General features: G+C 47.9%; 1 protein-coding gene across 8 annotated transcripts in view; it reads left to right on the forward strand.

Moving 5' to 3' along the window:
• The window catches only part of SRGAP2 (SLIT-ROBO Rho GTPase activating protein 2), a 144,968-nt gene that overhangs the window by 96,177 nt on the left and 36,738 nt on the right, over positions 1-12,053 (forward strand). For all 8 annotated transcript variants that reach the window (XM_030220876.1, XM_030220874.1, XM_030220882.1 and 5 more), the window contains 4 exons: positions 4,005-4,226; positions 6,692-6,793; positions 9,679-9,876; positions 11,956-12,040. In XM_030220876.1, coding sequence (XP_030076736.1) covers positions 4,005-4,226; positions 6,692-6,793; positions 9,679-9,876; positions 11,956-12,040 — 607 coding nt within the window. The remainder of the gene's footprint in view (positions 1-4,004; positions 4,227-6,691; positions 6,794-9,678; positions 9,877-11,955; positions 12,041-12,053) is intronic.

Raw genomic sequence — 12,053 nt, forward strand, 5'->3', positions numbered from 1 at the left:
CCATGTAGAATCTCAAATAATAGCAACAGTCCATGTAAAATCTCAGATAGTAGCAACAGAATCTCATTTTGGATTTTGCTCATACATTTTTCAGTAGTAGCTCAAGGTGAGTTACATTCAGGTACTCTGGATATTTCTCTGTCCCAAAAGGGCTCACAATCTAAGTTTGTACCTGAGGCAATGGAGGGTTAAGTGACTTGCCCAAGATCACAAGGAGTAGAAGTGGGATTTGAACCGGCCACCTCTGGATTGCTAGATCAGTAACCACTAGGCCACTCCTCCACTAGCAACATTCCAGAATCTCAAAACGTGGCAACATTCCACGTAGAATCTTCAATAGTAGCAACATTCCAAATATTTATTTATTTAGATTTTGCTAACACCTTTTTCAGTAGTAGCTCAAGGTGAGTCACATTCAGGTACTCTGGATATTTCTGTGTCCCAGGAGGGCTCACAATCTAAGTTTGTACCTGAGGCAATGGAGGGTTAAGTGACTTGCCCAAGATCACAAGGAGCCGCAGTGGGATTTGAACCGGCCACCTCTGGATTGCAAGACCAGATACCACATGGTATCCTGGTATCTGTGAACCAAGATGCTGTTACAGAATTACTACTGTAAACCTAAATTAGGGGCAGCCGTTTCCACCAGCTCTGTGGCAGGCGGCCAGTCGAAGTGTGTAACTTGTAGAAGTGTAGTTACCAACATGGGCCACCATTAAGATGGATTATTTTACTGCTAACTTGTGCTGTTTTAGCTCAGGTCCCATTTTATGCAGTGAGATGTAATTACTAATAACGAGTTAACAATAGCCCATGTGCTATAATGTGAGCCAAGTATAGGACAATCAAGCCATTGTGACATCACTGATGAGGTTGTTTCTTATTGGTGGAATGAGGCTTTATGACATCACAATCTCACCTCTGGTTAAATCACTGCTATAATGTGTGACATCACTGGTGAGGATGAGGTTGGCTCTTAGGTATTGGTGGAATGAGGTATTATGACATCACAATCTCAGCTCTGGATACCAAAGACAAACTCTTCACACTAAGGGGGGAAGTGGGCCAAGTATAGGACAGTCGAGCCATTGTGACATCACTGATGAGGTTGGCTCTTAGGCATTGGTGGAATGAGGTATTATGACATCACAATCTCAGCTCTGGTTACCAGAGACTGAAACTCTTCACACTAAGGGGGGGAAGTGGGCCAAGTATAGGACAGTCGAGCCATTGTGACATCACTGATGAGGTTGGCTCTTAGGCATTGGTGGAATGAGGCATTATGACATCCCAATCTCAGCTCTGGATACCAAAGACAAACTCTTCACACTAAGGGGGGAAGTGGGCCAAGTATAGGACAGTCGAGCCATTGTGACATCACTGATGAGGTTGGCTCTTAGGCATTGGTGGAATGAGGTATTATGACATCACAATCTCAGCTCTGGTTACCAGAGACTGAAACTCTTCACACTAAGGGGGGGAAGAGGGCCAAATATAGGACAGTCGAGCCATTGTGACATCACTGATGAGGTTGGCTCTTAGGCATTGGTGGAATGAGGTATTATGACATCACAATCTCAGCTCTGGTTACCAGAGACTGAAACTCTTCACACTAAGGGGGGGAAGTGGGCCAAGTATAGGACAGTCGAGCCATTGTGACATCACTGATGAGGTTGGCTCTTAGGCATTGGTGGAATGAGGCATTATGACATCCCAATCTCAGCTCTGGATACCAAAGACAAACTCTTCACACTAAGGGGGGAAGTGGGCCAAGTATAGGACAGTCGAGCCATTGTGACATCACTGATGAGGTTGGCTCTTAGGCATTGGTGGAATGAGGTATTATGACATCACAATCTCAGCTCTGGTTACCAGAGACTGAAACTCTTCACACTAAGGGGGGAAGTGGGCCAAGTATAGGACAGCCGAGCCATTGTGACATCACTGATGAGGTTGGCTCTTAGGCATTGGTGGAATGAGGTATTATGACATCACAATCTCAGCTCTGGTTACCAGAGACTGAAACTCTTCACACTAAGGGGGGGAAGTGGGCCAAGTATAGGACAGTCGAGCCATTGTGGCATCACTGATGAGGTTGGCTCTTAGGCATTGGTGGAATGAGGCATTATGACATCCCAATCTCAGCTCTGGATACCAAAGACAAACTCTTCACACTAAGGGGGGAAGTGGGCCAAGTATAGGACAGTCGAGCCATTGTGACATCACTGATGAGGTTGGCTCTTAGGCATTGGTGGAATGAGGTATTATGACATCACAATCTCAGCTCTGGTTACCAGAGACTGAAACTCTTCACACTAAGGGGGAAGTTATCGACATGGGCTACTGTTAATTTACAGTTATTTTACCACTAACTCCTGCTATTTTAGCACAGGTCCCATGTTATTCAGTGAGACCTAGGTACTAATAACTGCAGTTGACAGTACAATAGTCCATTTAAGGGTAGCTCATGTTAGTAACTACGTCCCACAGTATTCTGTAAGTTAGATGCGTAAGTTGGAGACACACCCATAGGTATCAGTATATGCCTCCCGTGCAGTTATGCACTGTCCCACCCAGGTGTGGCGTTATAGAATTGATCTCAGATTGTCAGAGTCACGGTTCTGTATTTTTAACCATGATGCCAGCCTGTAGCATTTCCTTATTTAGGAGAGAAGTTCCTGTGGGCTCAAACCCTGTTCCGTGACATCTCTAGTATTTTCTCACGGTGGATTCACCAGAAAATGTCCCCCCCCACCACCTTTTTTTTTTTTTTTTTAAAGCAATGGGAAGGTACAGGAGGGATGCCGTAAGCATTGTTTCAATGCAGAGAAACTGGTGCTGTGAGGCCCCTGTAGAGTGTACTGTGTTTGAACCTGGCAGCCCGACCTATGACTCCAGCCGCTGCAAGTGGTGTTGGCTGCTGAGGGGTTAATTTGCAGTCTGATTCACAGCGATCGTTAAAATCATATTGATTTCCCTGAAGGTTCTTCCTATCAAACATTTATATAACCTTCCAGTCTGGGCCAGACTGTCACCTTTTTCATTAAATACGGTGTCCTGACAATGATATAAAATATTAATGTGCGTGACAGCGGGCGTGTGCCCCGTGTTGGGGGAAAAGTGCAAGAACTTCCCCCTCCCAAGTGCTTGGATTTCCCAGCGGAGTAAGAAACGTCATTTGAAAAATGTCTCCATACTGTTCGTTTTATAAATGGATTCCTAGCAGTGGTTTCAGCCCTTGCATTCTTTTTCCTTTGATAATTTTTAACAGTTGTGTAAGTGCTTTGCTAAATTTATATGGTAAGATCCTCTGAGAGCGAAGTTTGCGTGTCATGAATTAAAAAAAAAAAAAAACACTTATGAAACAAAAGTGAAAAAAAAAATAGACACACAGTGGTCTGAAACCCTGTTTGACCGAAAGGTGTGGTGTAAAGCCCAAATTAGTTTCTTGGGAACACAGCAGGTCACTTTATTTCCATTTTGCATTCCACAGTTGCAGTTCTCCCAGATGTTCCCTGCTGCCTCCTCTTGGTTTCCTGCCGAATTGTTTTCTGTATTAGTATCTTAGCCATCTAGTTTGAGCTTCTCAGGGTGCCACCAGCCCTTCCACAGAGCTGTCTTGCAGCTGTTCGTGCTGTGTTCATACTTTGGGTGTCTCAGGATGCTGCAGTCTCCTCTCCTGAGAGTGACGTCTGCTCACAGAATTGAAATCGGAGTCCAACAGATGGTATCTGACTTTGGAGGCTAATTATTTATTCAAACGTGTTCACTTACTAAGCATTGTTGCGGTTGTAGGGGTGGGTGGGGCAGAGTGGAGGATTTCTGGAAAGTTCCTATCTTGGCAAGCAGGAAGCTAGATTTGAGACTGTTTTTGGATTGGGGTTGGGGGGAGGGACAACCGTGATTACAGTATGAAATTGGAGACACACAACCCCCCCCCCCTCCCCCACCAGAGGAACATACACCCAGTTAACTTACGTTGGCTATCTGCTTATCTTTTGCAGTGCTGTGACCTGGGCTACCACGCCAGTCTGAACCGGGCGCTCCGCACCTTCTTATCTGCAGAGTTTAACCTTCAGCAGTCCCGGCATGAGGGCCTGGAGACCATCGAGAGCGCTGTGGAGAATCTGGATGCCAGCAGCGATAAACAGCGCCTGATGGAGATGTACAACACTGTTTTTTGTCCCCCTATGAAGTTTGAGTTCCAGCCACACATGGGAGATACGGTCAGTCCTTCTCCCTCTATCTTCATTTTTTCATTTTTTTTTTATTTTTACCCCGCGCTTTCCCACTCATGGCAGGCTCAATGCGGCTTACATGGGGCAATGGAGGGTTAAGTGACTTGCCCAGAGTCACAAGGAGCTGCCTGTGCCTGAAGTGGGAATCGAACTCAGTTTCTCAGTTCCCCAGGACCAGAGTCCACCACCCTAACCACTAGGCCACTCCCCTAACCACTAGGCCACTCCTCCACTGTTGCTACTATTTGAGATTCTACATGGAATGTTGCTATTCCACTAGCAACATTCCATGTAGAAGTCGGCCCTTGCAGATCACCAATGTGGCCGCGCAGGCTTCTGCTTCTGTGAGTCTGACGTGCAGGACGTCAGACTCACAGAAACAGAAGCCTGCGCAGCCTTCTACATGGAATGTTGCTAGTGGAATAGCAACATTCCATGTAGAATCTCCAATAGTATCTATTTTATTTTTGTTACATTTTTCCCACTCATGGCAGGCTCAATGCGGCTTACATGGGGCAATGGAGGGTTAAGTGACTTGCCCAGAGTCACAAGGAGCTGCCTGTGCCTGAAGTGGGAATCGAACTCAGTTCCTCAGGACCAAAGTCCACAACCCTAACCACTAGGCCACTCCTCCACTCATCTGTCTGCCTGCATCTATTAATGTCTGTCTTGTGATCTTTCTTTCTGGTACGTTAGCTCCGTCTGTTTTGTGTTTTTATCTCTGGTTTAAGTGTGTTTGTGCAGGGACGGCTGCCGAGAGGGGGGGGGGGGGCAGGGAGGACAAAATTCCCCGGGCCCAGCGCCGCACTGCACCTCACCTCGACCTTGCTCCTTGTGAAAGTCTGTAGATCGCCTCCCTTCGGGCCTTCCCTCCCTGTGTCCCGCCCTCGCGGACACAGGGAGGGAAGGCCTGAAGGCAGGCGATCTACAGACTGCCGCTGCTGCGCTTCTTTCACACACAGCGAAGTCGAGGTGAGGCGCTATGATTTGAATTCAGGGGGTCCAGGCCCGGTGGTGGACGGAGGGGGGCGACGACGATGACCTCAGGGGTGCGGGGCCCTGGGGGCGGCCTTGCCCCGGGCCCAGCCCAGTCTCTCGGCGCCCCTGTGCAGGGATACCAGTAGTGCACAGTGTGTACACTCAGGGTGCCATCTCTGCTGGGCATGCTTGTATGGCGATGCTGTTGGAGCACTGTGTGTGTATCCCGGGTACCGTCCTTGCACGGAGATGCCGTTGGCACGCTGTTTGCTGGCCATGCTTGTGCACTGGCACTCCGCGAGTGTATCCTGAGTGCCATCTCTGCTGAGTGCACTTACTTTGTCCCCTTTCCCACATCTTGTTCTTTGCCGAGACAACTGCTGTCCAGAGGAGATACTCCGTGTGTCGCATTTATGCAGTGCTCTGCACATCCCTATGTAGGATTCTCTGCCTGGCGCAGTCATTGGGCAGGGGGGCGTCAGCAGGGCACTAGGACTGGTGGAAATGGGTCACTTTATCCATGAGTTCTGAGCCTGACTCTGCTACAGATTGAGTGACCTTGAAACAGGTTCTCGGTTTTGATCCATTCATGTGGCCTGTAGCAGCTGCCTGTAAACCTCTGACACAGTCCCTCCTTCCGGGGCAGATAATCAAAAACCCTGCGCTGTTCTAAACAGTGCTGTAAAATTAAGACCGGAACAGTGCAAGGAAATAAAGCCTCGATGATCAGAGCTAATAGCATGCAAATTTAGGCCCACTATTAGCTCTGATCATTGGGGTATTTCTGCGGGAGGATTGTGTCTGGGCATACGCCCAAGGCACAGTCCCTCCTGCAGAAGCTGTTTGACAGATCCGGGCTGTCAAGAAAAGAGAGCCTGGACCTGTCAAACAGAGTAATACAAGGGGATGGAGGTCCAGTGGACCTCCAGACCCCCCACCTCCACCCCTGTACACATTGGATCTTCACCCTCACCCCCCCCTCCCAACGTTAAACAATTTCCCTAGTGGCCCAGTTGGCACCATCCCCAGCCACTCTGGTGGCCTAGTGTCTCCACCCCAAGCCCCCCTTGTAGCTTTGTGAAGAAGGAGGAGGGGGTAGCACCGTCTTCAAAATGGCGGCACCCTGCCCTGCCTGGTTCCATCCTGAGATGCACTGGGTGGGGCTTCAGTACCATATAAGGGTGTGGATGGGCAGACCACGTAGGTCATGTGGTCTTTATTTACTGAGAATGACACAGGTAACATCAGAAGCACTGTGCTGACCACCTTTAAAGCACCTGAAAGTTACAGCACTGCCACTGTGCCCACCTCCCCACCTACGTGCATCCAGCACACATGGAAAATTAGGCAGATGTCCGGCTGCATTACTCAGATAAATGGCAAAGGGCCTGGCATCAAGAGACTCCGTCAGCTCAGTTCAAGCTCTTCCAGATGGTCTTGGAGCACTGTTTTAACTCTCTTCCTGTCTCCTGTAGGTATCGCAGCTTTGTGTCCAGCCGCCTGTCCAGGCCGAGTTAATGCAGAGGTGTCAGCAGCTGCATTCCCGGCTCTCCACGCTCCACATAGAAAATGAGGAGGTAAGGACAGCAGAATGGCACAGGGATAAGGTGCAACATGTTTGCCTGTACAGAGGCTCAGGTATTTTCCTAAACCTGTCCCAAGCAATGTAGAAAACAGAACAGATCTGACCCCATAGCTCTGAGCCGGGTTATGCAGGGAAGAATGGAAGAAGCATTGATGTGAATGTGCCCAGTTTTCCTCTGCCCACAAGACTTTGCTTCCTGAATTCCTGGACTCGCTGGCGCCAGCCTTTGCAGGAAGTCCATAGGCCCTGGGTATCATTGGGGATGGTGACATCTTTGTCCATCCCAAATGGATGCCGCTTCCCACGTCCCACACAGCAGCAGCAGCCCTGGTTCAGAAAAGCGAAGTGGCATCCCTGTCTCCTCCCTTCCCTCACTGGCAGAGGAGCCCTTTAGATTGTAAGCTCTTTGAGCAGGGCCTGTCCTTTTATGTTAAATTGTACAGCGCTGCGTAACCCTAGTAGCGCTTTAGAAATGTTAAATAGTAGTAGTAGTAGTAGTAGCCCTGCTATTGCGACACCACAGTTGCGAGCTGCACAGTGCGGACTTTTCCAGCGAGAGTGGGATCCTTCTTGTGGCCTGTGAAACCAGCCTTTCGCTGTGTCAAAGGCAGCTGTCAGGTTTCTTCCATTCTGCGCTTGCAGGTGGGGGAAAACTTTTTTGTTCAATCAATGGTACCAGGTTCTGTCCATGTTGTCACGAGATCTCTGCTTTGTTCTGGATTTCTTGCAAACTTAATGTATAAAATCACTAAGCAGCACGGGCCCAGTATTAACTCCGGATATTGAGTGCAGGGACGTGTGTGTGGAGGAGTGGCCTAATGGTTAGTGTAGTGGGTTGCGGACCTGGGGAACTAGGCTCGGTTCCAGCTGCTGCCTGATGGTCAGCAGTGGGTTAAGATCCCGGGGAACCAGGTTCAGTTCCCTCTGCAGCTCCGTGTGACCCTGGGCAAGTCACTTAACCCTCTGTTGCCCCCGGTACAGCAGTAGTACAATGTATTACTTAGCTGTGAGCCCAGGTATGGACAGAACCAGTACATGTAAAATAAAACAGTAAACCGCTTAGGTCTAAGTGGTATATAAATACTGAAATTAAATTTCTGCCAACCCAGAATTTAACCAGGCACAGCCGATATTCAGACTAGTGCCCGGTGAACTCACCACATCAACTTAGGTCTGCTGTTTTGCTGACCTTTTATGCAGTTACTTAGCTGGTTAGTGGACTTAAAATCGCCACTAGGCCTTAAGTCCGCCCCTGGACCGCCCCTAACCTAGCTGGTTAAGGGTTGACCAATTAACAGAGATACTTCTGTGGCACTAACCAGTTCAGTATGGCTGAATATCGGGTAGTGACTCGCTCAGTGGGGTTTATCCTCCACGCAGGAAACTCGTTTGCCTGGTTAAACCCGTTTGAATATCTGGCCCCATTTGTCTGTCCATCAAAATATCTGTACACATGTAAAGTCCAATGTGATTGCCAGTTCAAAAAATATTATATGTATAGAAGGAACCTTCAGACAATAAATTCACCCAACACACGAAGCTTATACGTAAGGGCTTCAAGGGTGTCTGATATTGTTATCTTTCATCATAAAATGCTGTCACCAAAATAACGTCCCGATATCAAGTGCTCAGGGTCTATAGTGACTCAACACACATGGTTTTAAAGTTCCATCTTTTAGAAAAATAAAGTTAGTGTCCTGGGTAAATTTACTGTCTGAGGGTCCCTTCTTTACACATAATGTTTTTTGTAGTTGGCAATCGTATTGGACTTTAGGTTTGTAGAGTTGGTCAGTTGTCCAGTATCTGGCTAATTTATTTGTCTAGTTTACCCCCAAATATCTGGCCATCTACACAATAAGTGGCCTAGTGGTTAGGGTTGGTGGACTTTGGTCCTGAGGAACTGAGTTAGATTCCCACTTCAGGCACAGGCAGCTCCTTGTGACTCTGGGCAAGTCACTTAACCCTCCATTGCCCCACGTAAGCCGCATTGAGCCTGCCATGAGTGGGAAAGCGTAGGGTACAAATGTAACCAAAATAAAATAGATACTATTGGACATTCTACAGGGAATGTTGCTATTCCACTAGCAACATTCCATGTAGAAGGCTACGCAGGCTTCTGTTTCTGTGAGTCTGACGTCCTGCACCTACGTGCAGGACGTCAGACTCACAGAAGCAGAAGCCTGCATGGCCACATTGGTGATCTGCAAGGGCCGACTTCTACATGGAATGTTGCTAGTGGAATAGCAACATTCCATGTAGAATCTCAAATAGTAGCAACAGTGGAGGAGTGGCCTAGTGGTTAGGGTGGTGGACTTTGGTCCTGGGGAACTGAGGAACTGAGTTTGATTCCCACTTCAGGCACAGGCAGCTCCTTGTGACTCTGGGCAAGTCACTTAACCCTCCATTGCCCCATGTAAGCCGCATTGAGCCTGCCATGAGTGGGAAAGCGCAGGGTACAAATGTAACAAAAATAAAAATAGACGATCCTTGATTGTCATTGCTGCCATGTTTTGTGATGATTGAGTTTCTCCCCCACCCTCCTGATCTTGATTAATACTTGAGACAAAAATTCTAAGTGCTCCCGATGATACCAGAACCTGTGTTCATTAATCTGTGAGATGCAAGGATCTGTGTAGAGACATCCCGAACTCTCTCTGCACCCTGGGCTAACCCCGCACCACGAGGCTGTTGCAGAGTCCTGCTTTTCTGACACCTTTCTTTCTAGGGTATGAGGAGGACATGGATGCACTGGGCAGAGAGCCCCAGACTCCATCTTGGCAGTGGTAGAATTTGCACCCTGTGCTGTTGGCTCTAGGTAAAAGCCCCTGGGGCAGTGGCTTGCCGCCCTCATTAACCCCCGATGTTTCACGGCTGCAGGTGAAGAAAACTTTGGAAGCCACCCTTCAGACCATCCAGGACATGGTCACTGTGGAGGATTTTGACGTATCCGACTGTTTCCAGTATAGCAACTCGATGGAGTCCGTCAAGTCCACCGTCTCTGAGACCTTCATGAGCAAACCGAGCATTGCCAAGAGACGAGCCAACCAGCAGGAGACCGAGCAGTTCTACTTCACGGTAAGACACCTATCTGGGGGCAGGCGCACTTTCCAGAACGGCTAAGACGTTTTTGCCTTTATGGGATAGATCTTCGAAACGTTTTAAATGGCCAGGAGAAGTTCCTGACTATTTAAATCACAGAGCTGTCCAGGGATATTGGTGGACTGCTATGCCGTGTACTTTAAAGACCCTGACGTGTTATGAAAAGTTCAGGAAGTCATTGAAAACTTATCTTTTCAAGAAGATTAATGCGATGAACGTATTTAAAAGCTGAATTGTTGGATGTTAATTGCTTGCATTATTCTTAGGAATACCCGGCTTCTCACAGCTATATACTATGCAAAACTCCCAAAGGGCTAGTGCGGGATACAAGAGCTTATTGGATTGTATTGTATGTTCAGTGCGGAATATGCTCTCTTACTTCTGGCTAGTTTTGTGGGTGGTCCAGAGGGGAGTTAGGGTGGAGTGGAAGCCAATTTTTTAGCAATTGCATAAGACAGAAAAAAGGCCTGCCCATACTTTATGTGGGGAGTTAACCGAGCACTTGTCTATATATTGGCTTCCACTCAGAGAACGAATTACGTTCAAGGTCTGCACCTTGGTTCATAAAATCAGTTACGGTGATGCCCCGGTTTACGTGTCGGACCTCATAGACTTGCCACCCAGGAATACTAAAAGATCAGCACGCACATTCCTAAATCTCCATTTCTCCAGCTGCAAAGGACTAAAATACAAATGAACACATGCATCCAACTTTTCCTACATAGGCACGCAGCTATGGAATGCATTACCACTTGACGTGAAAAAGCAGCGCGACCTAACCAACTTTCGGAAATCACTGAAAACCTGCCTCTTCAACAAGGCACACCGCAACGATCCTTCATATGAACTTTGACGCATTACCACTTTATCTATTATTCCGAATATGATCTCTTTATGCCTGTTTGCTTAATTTTATTTTGTCATTCATGTTCTCTATGTAATACCACTTGCATCTCTCACTCTGCAATGGCGATTGCCATGACGGAACAATGTAAGCCACATTGAGCCTGCAAATAGGTGGGAAAATGTGGGATACAAATGCAACAAATAAATTTATCGACTGGTATCTGGTTAAATTCTAGGTCCTGCCCAAATACGTTGCCAGCCCCCCCTCCCCCCACCTTACCTGATGAGGCAAGACCCCACCTTCCTAACCACACTCTCCTGGGCCTATTTGAAGTCACTGGTGGTCCGGTAGGGGCAGTGGGGACAGGAGTGAACTCCATTCGCTCCTGCCTCTGGAAAATGGCTGCCGTGACCTCTGGCGGTAGTACAAAAGCACCGCGAGGCTGCCGCAGTCCTCGTGGTTTGTGGAAGATTTACAGTAAAGCACGAGAGAGCGACACGAAAAGATTCCGAATTCCCTTTCCACATAATCAGTCAAGCCATTGCAGAAAAATGAAGGTGTTGCCCTTCTGTTATTAGAAAACTCTGCCTGTGTCGACTTGGTGTCCACAGGATGGACTGAAAGGGGGAGACAGCAGCACCCTGAGATGCCGTGAAGATGAATACAGCACTGACGCATCCACTTTGAGACACCTTCACCCAAAGTGCTATTTCCAGGACATTTCTGATACTTTGCAGGGAGGAAAATGAAGCTCGGGGTGTGTTTTTAGCTGTGTTAACTTGGAAGACAAATCTCAGGATGTGTTTCCACAGCAGCTGTGTGAACTTTGGTCAGGGGATGTCAGCTGCGGAGGAGATGCTGTGTGTTCCATGAGCGTTCTTTCTCTTGCACTGTGACAGGACTGAGGGGTGGGCTTGGCTTCTCTTACTGTGATGGAGTCAGAGATAGGATGCTCATTACAGCTGTTCAGAATATTACAGCTTTGAGGTTCAGTAGCACAACACAGCCGTCTAATAAGAGTTAATGTAAGCCCCCCCAACCCTCCCCCCCCAACTATCAGCAGATGGTTAACAGCTCAAAGAAGCTCATTGCACTGTGTCATTAGCACTGATTATAGTTATTTAGCTTGATAAAACATGAGAGAAGGCTGTAATGTTTGAGGACTGACCACCTGCTTATGTCTCCTCCCCCCACCCCCATCCCAAAAGAAAGTGAAAGAGCACCTGGAGGGCAGGACCTTAATCACCAAACTCCAAGCCAAGCGAGACCTTCTGCAGAAGATGTTGGGAGAAGGTGAGTGCCAGGC

This window comes from Microcaecilia unicolor, chromosome 12 (genome assembly GCF_901765095.1).
Source record: "Microcaecilia unicolor chromosome 12, aMicUni1.1, whole genome shotgun sequence".
NCBI classification, from domain to species: Eukaryota; Metazoa; Chordata; class Amphibia; order Gymnophiona; family Siphonopidae; genus Microcaecilia; species Microcaecilia unicolor.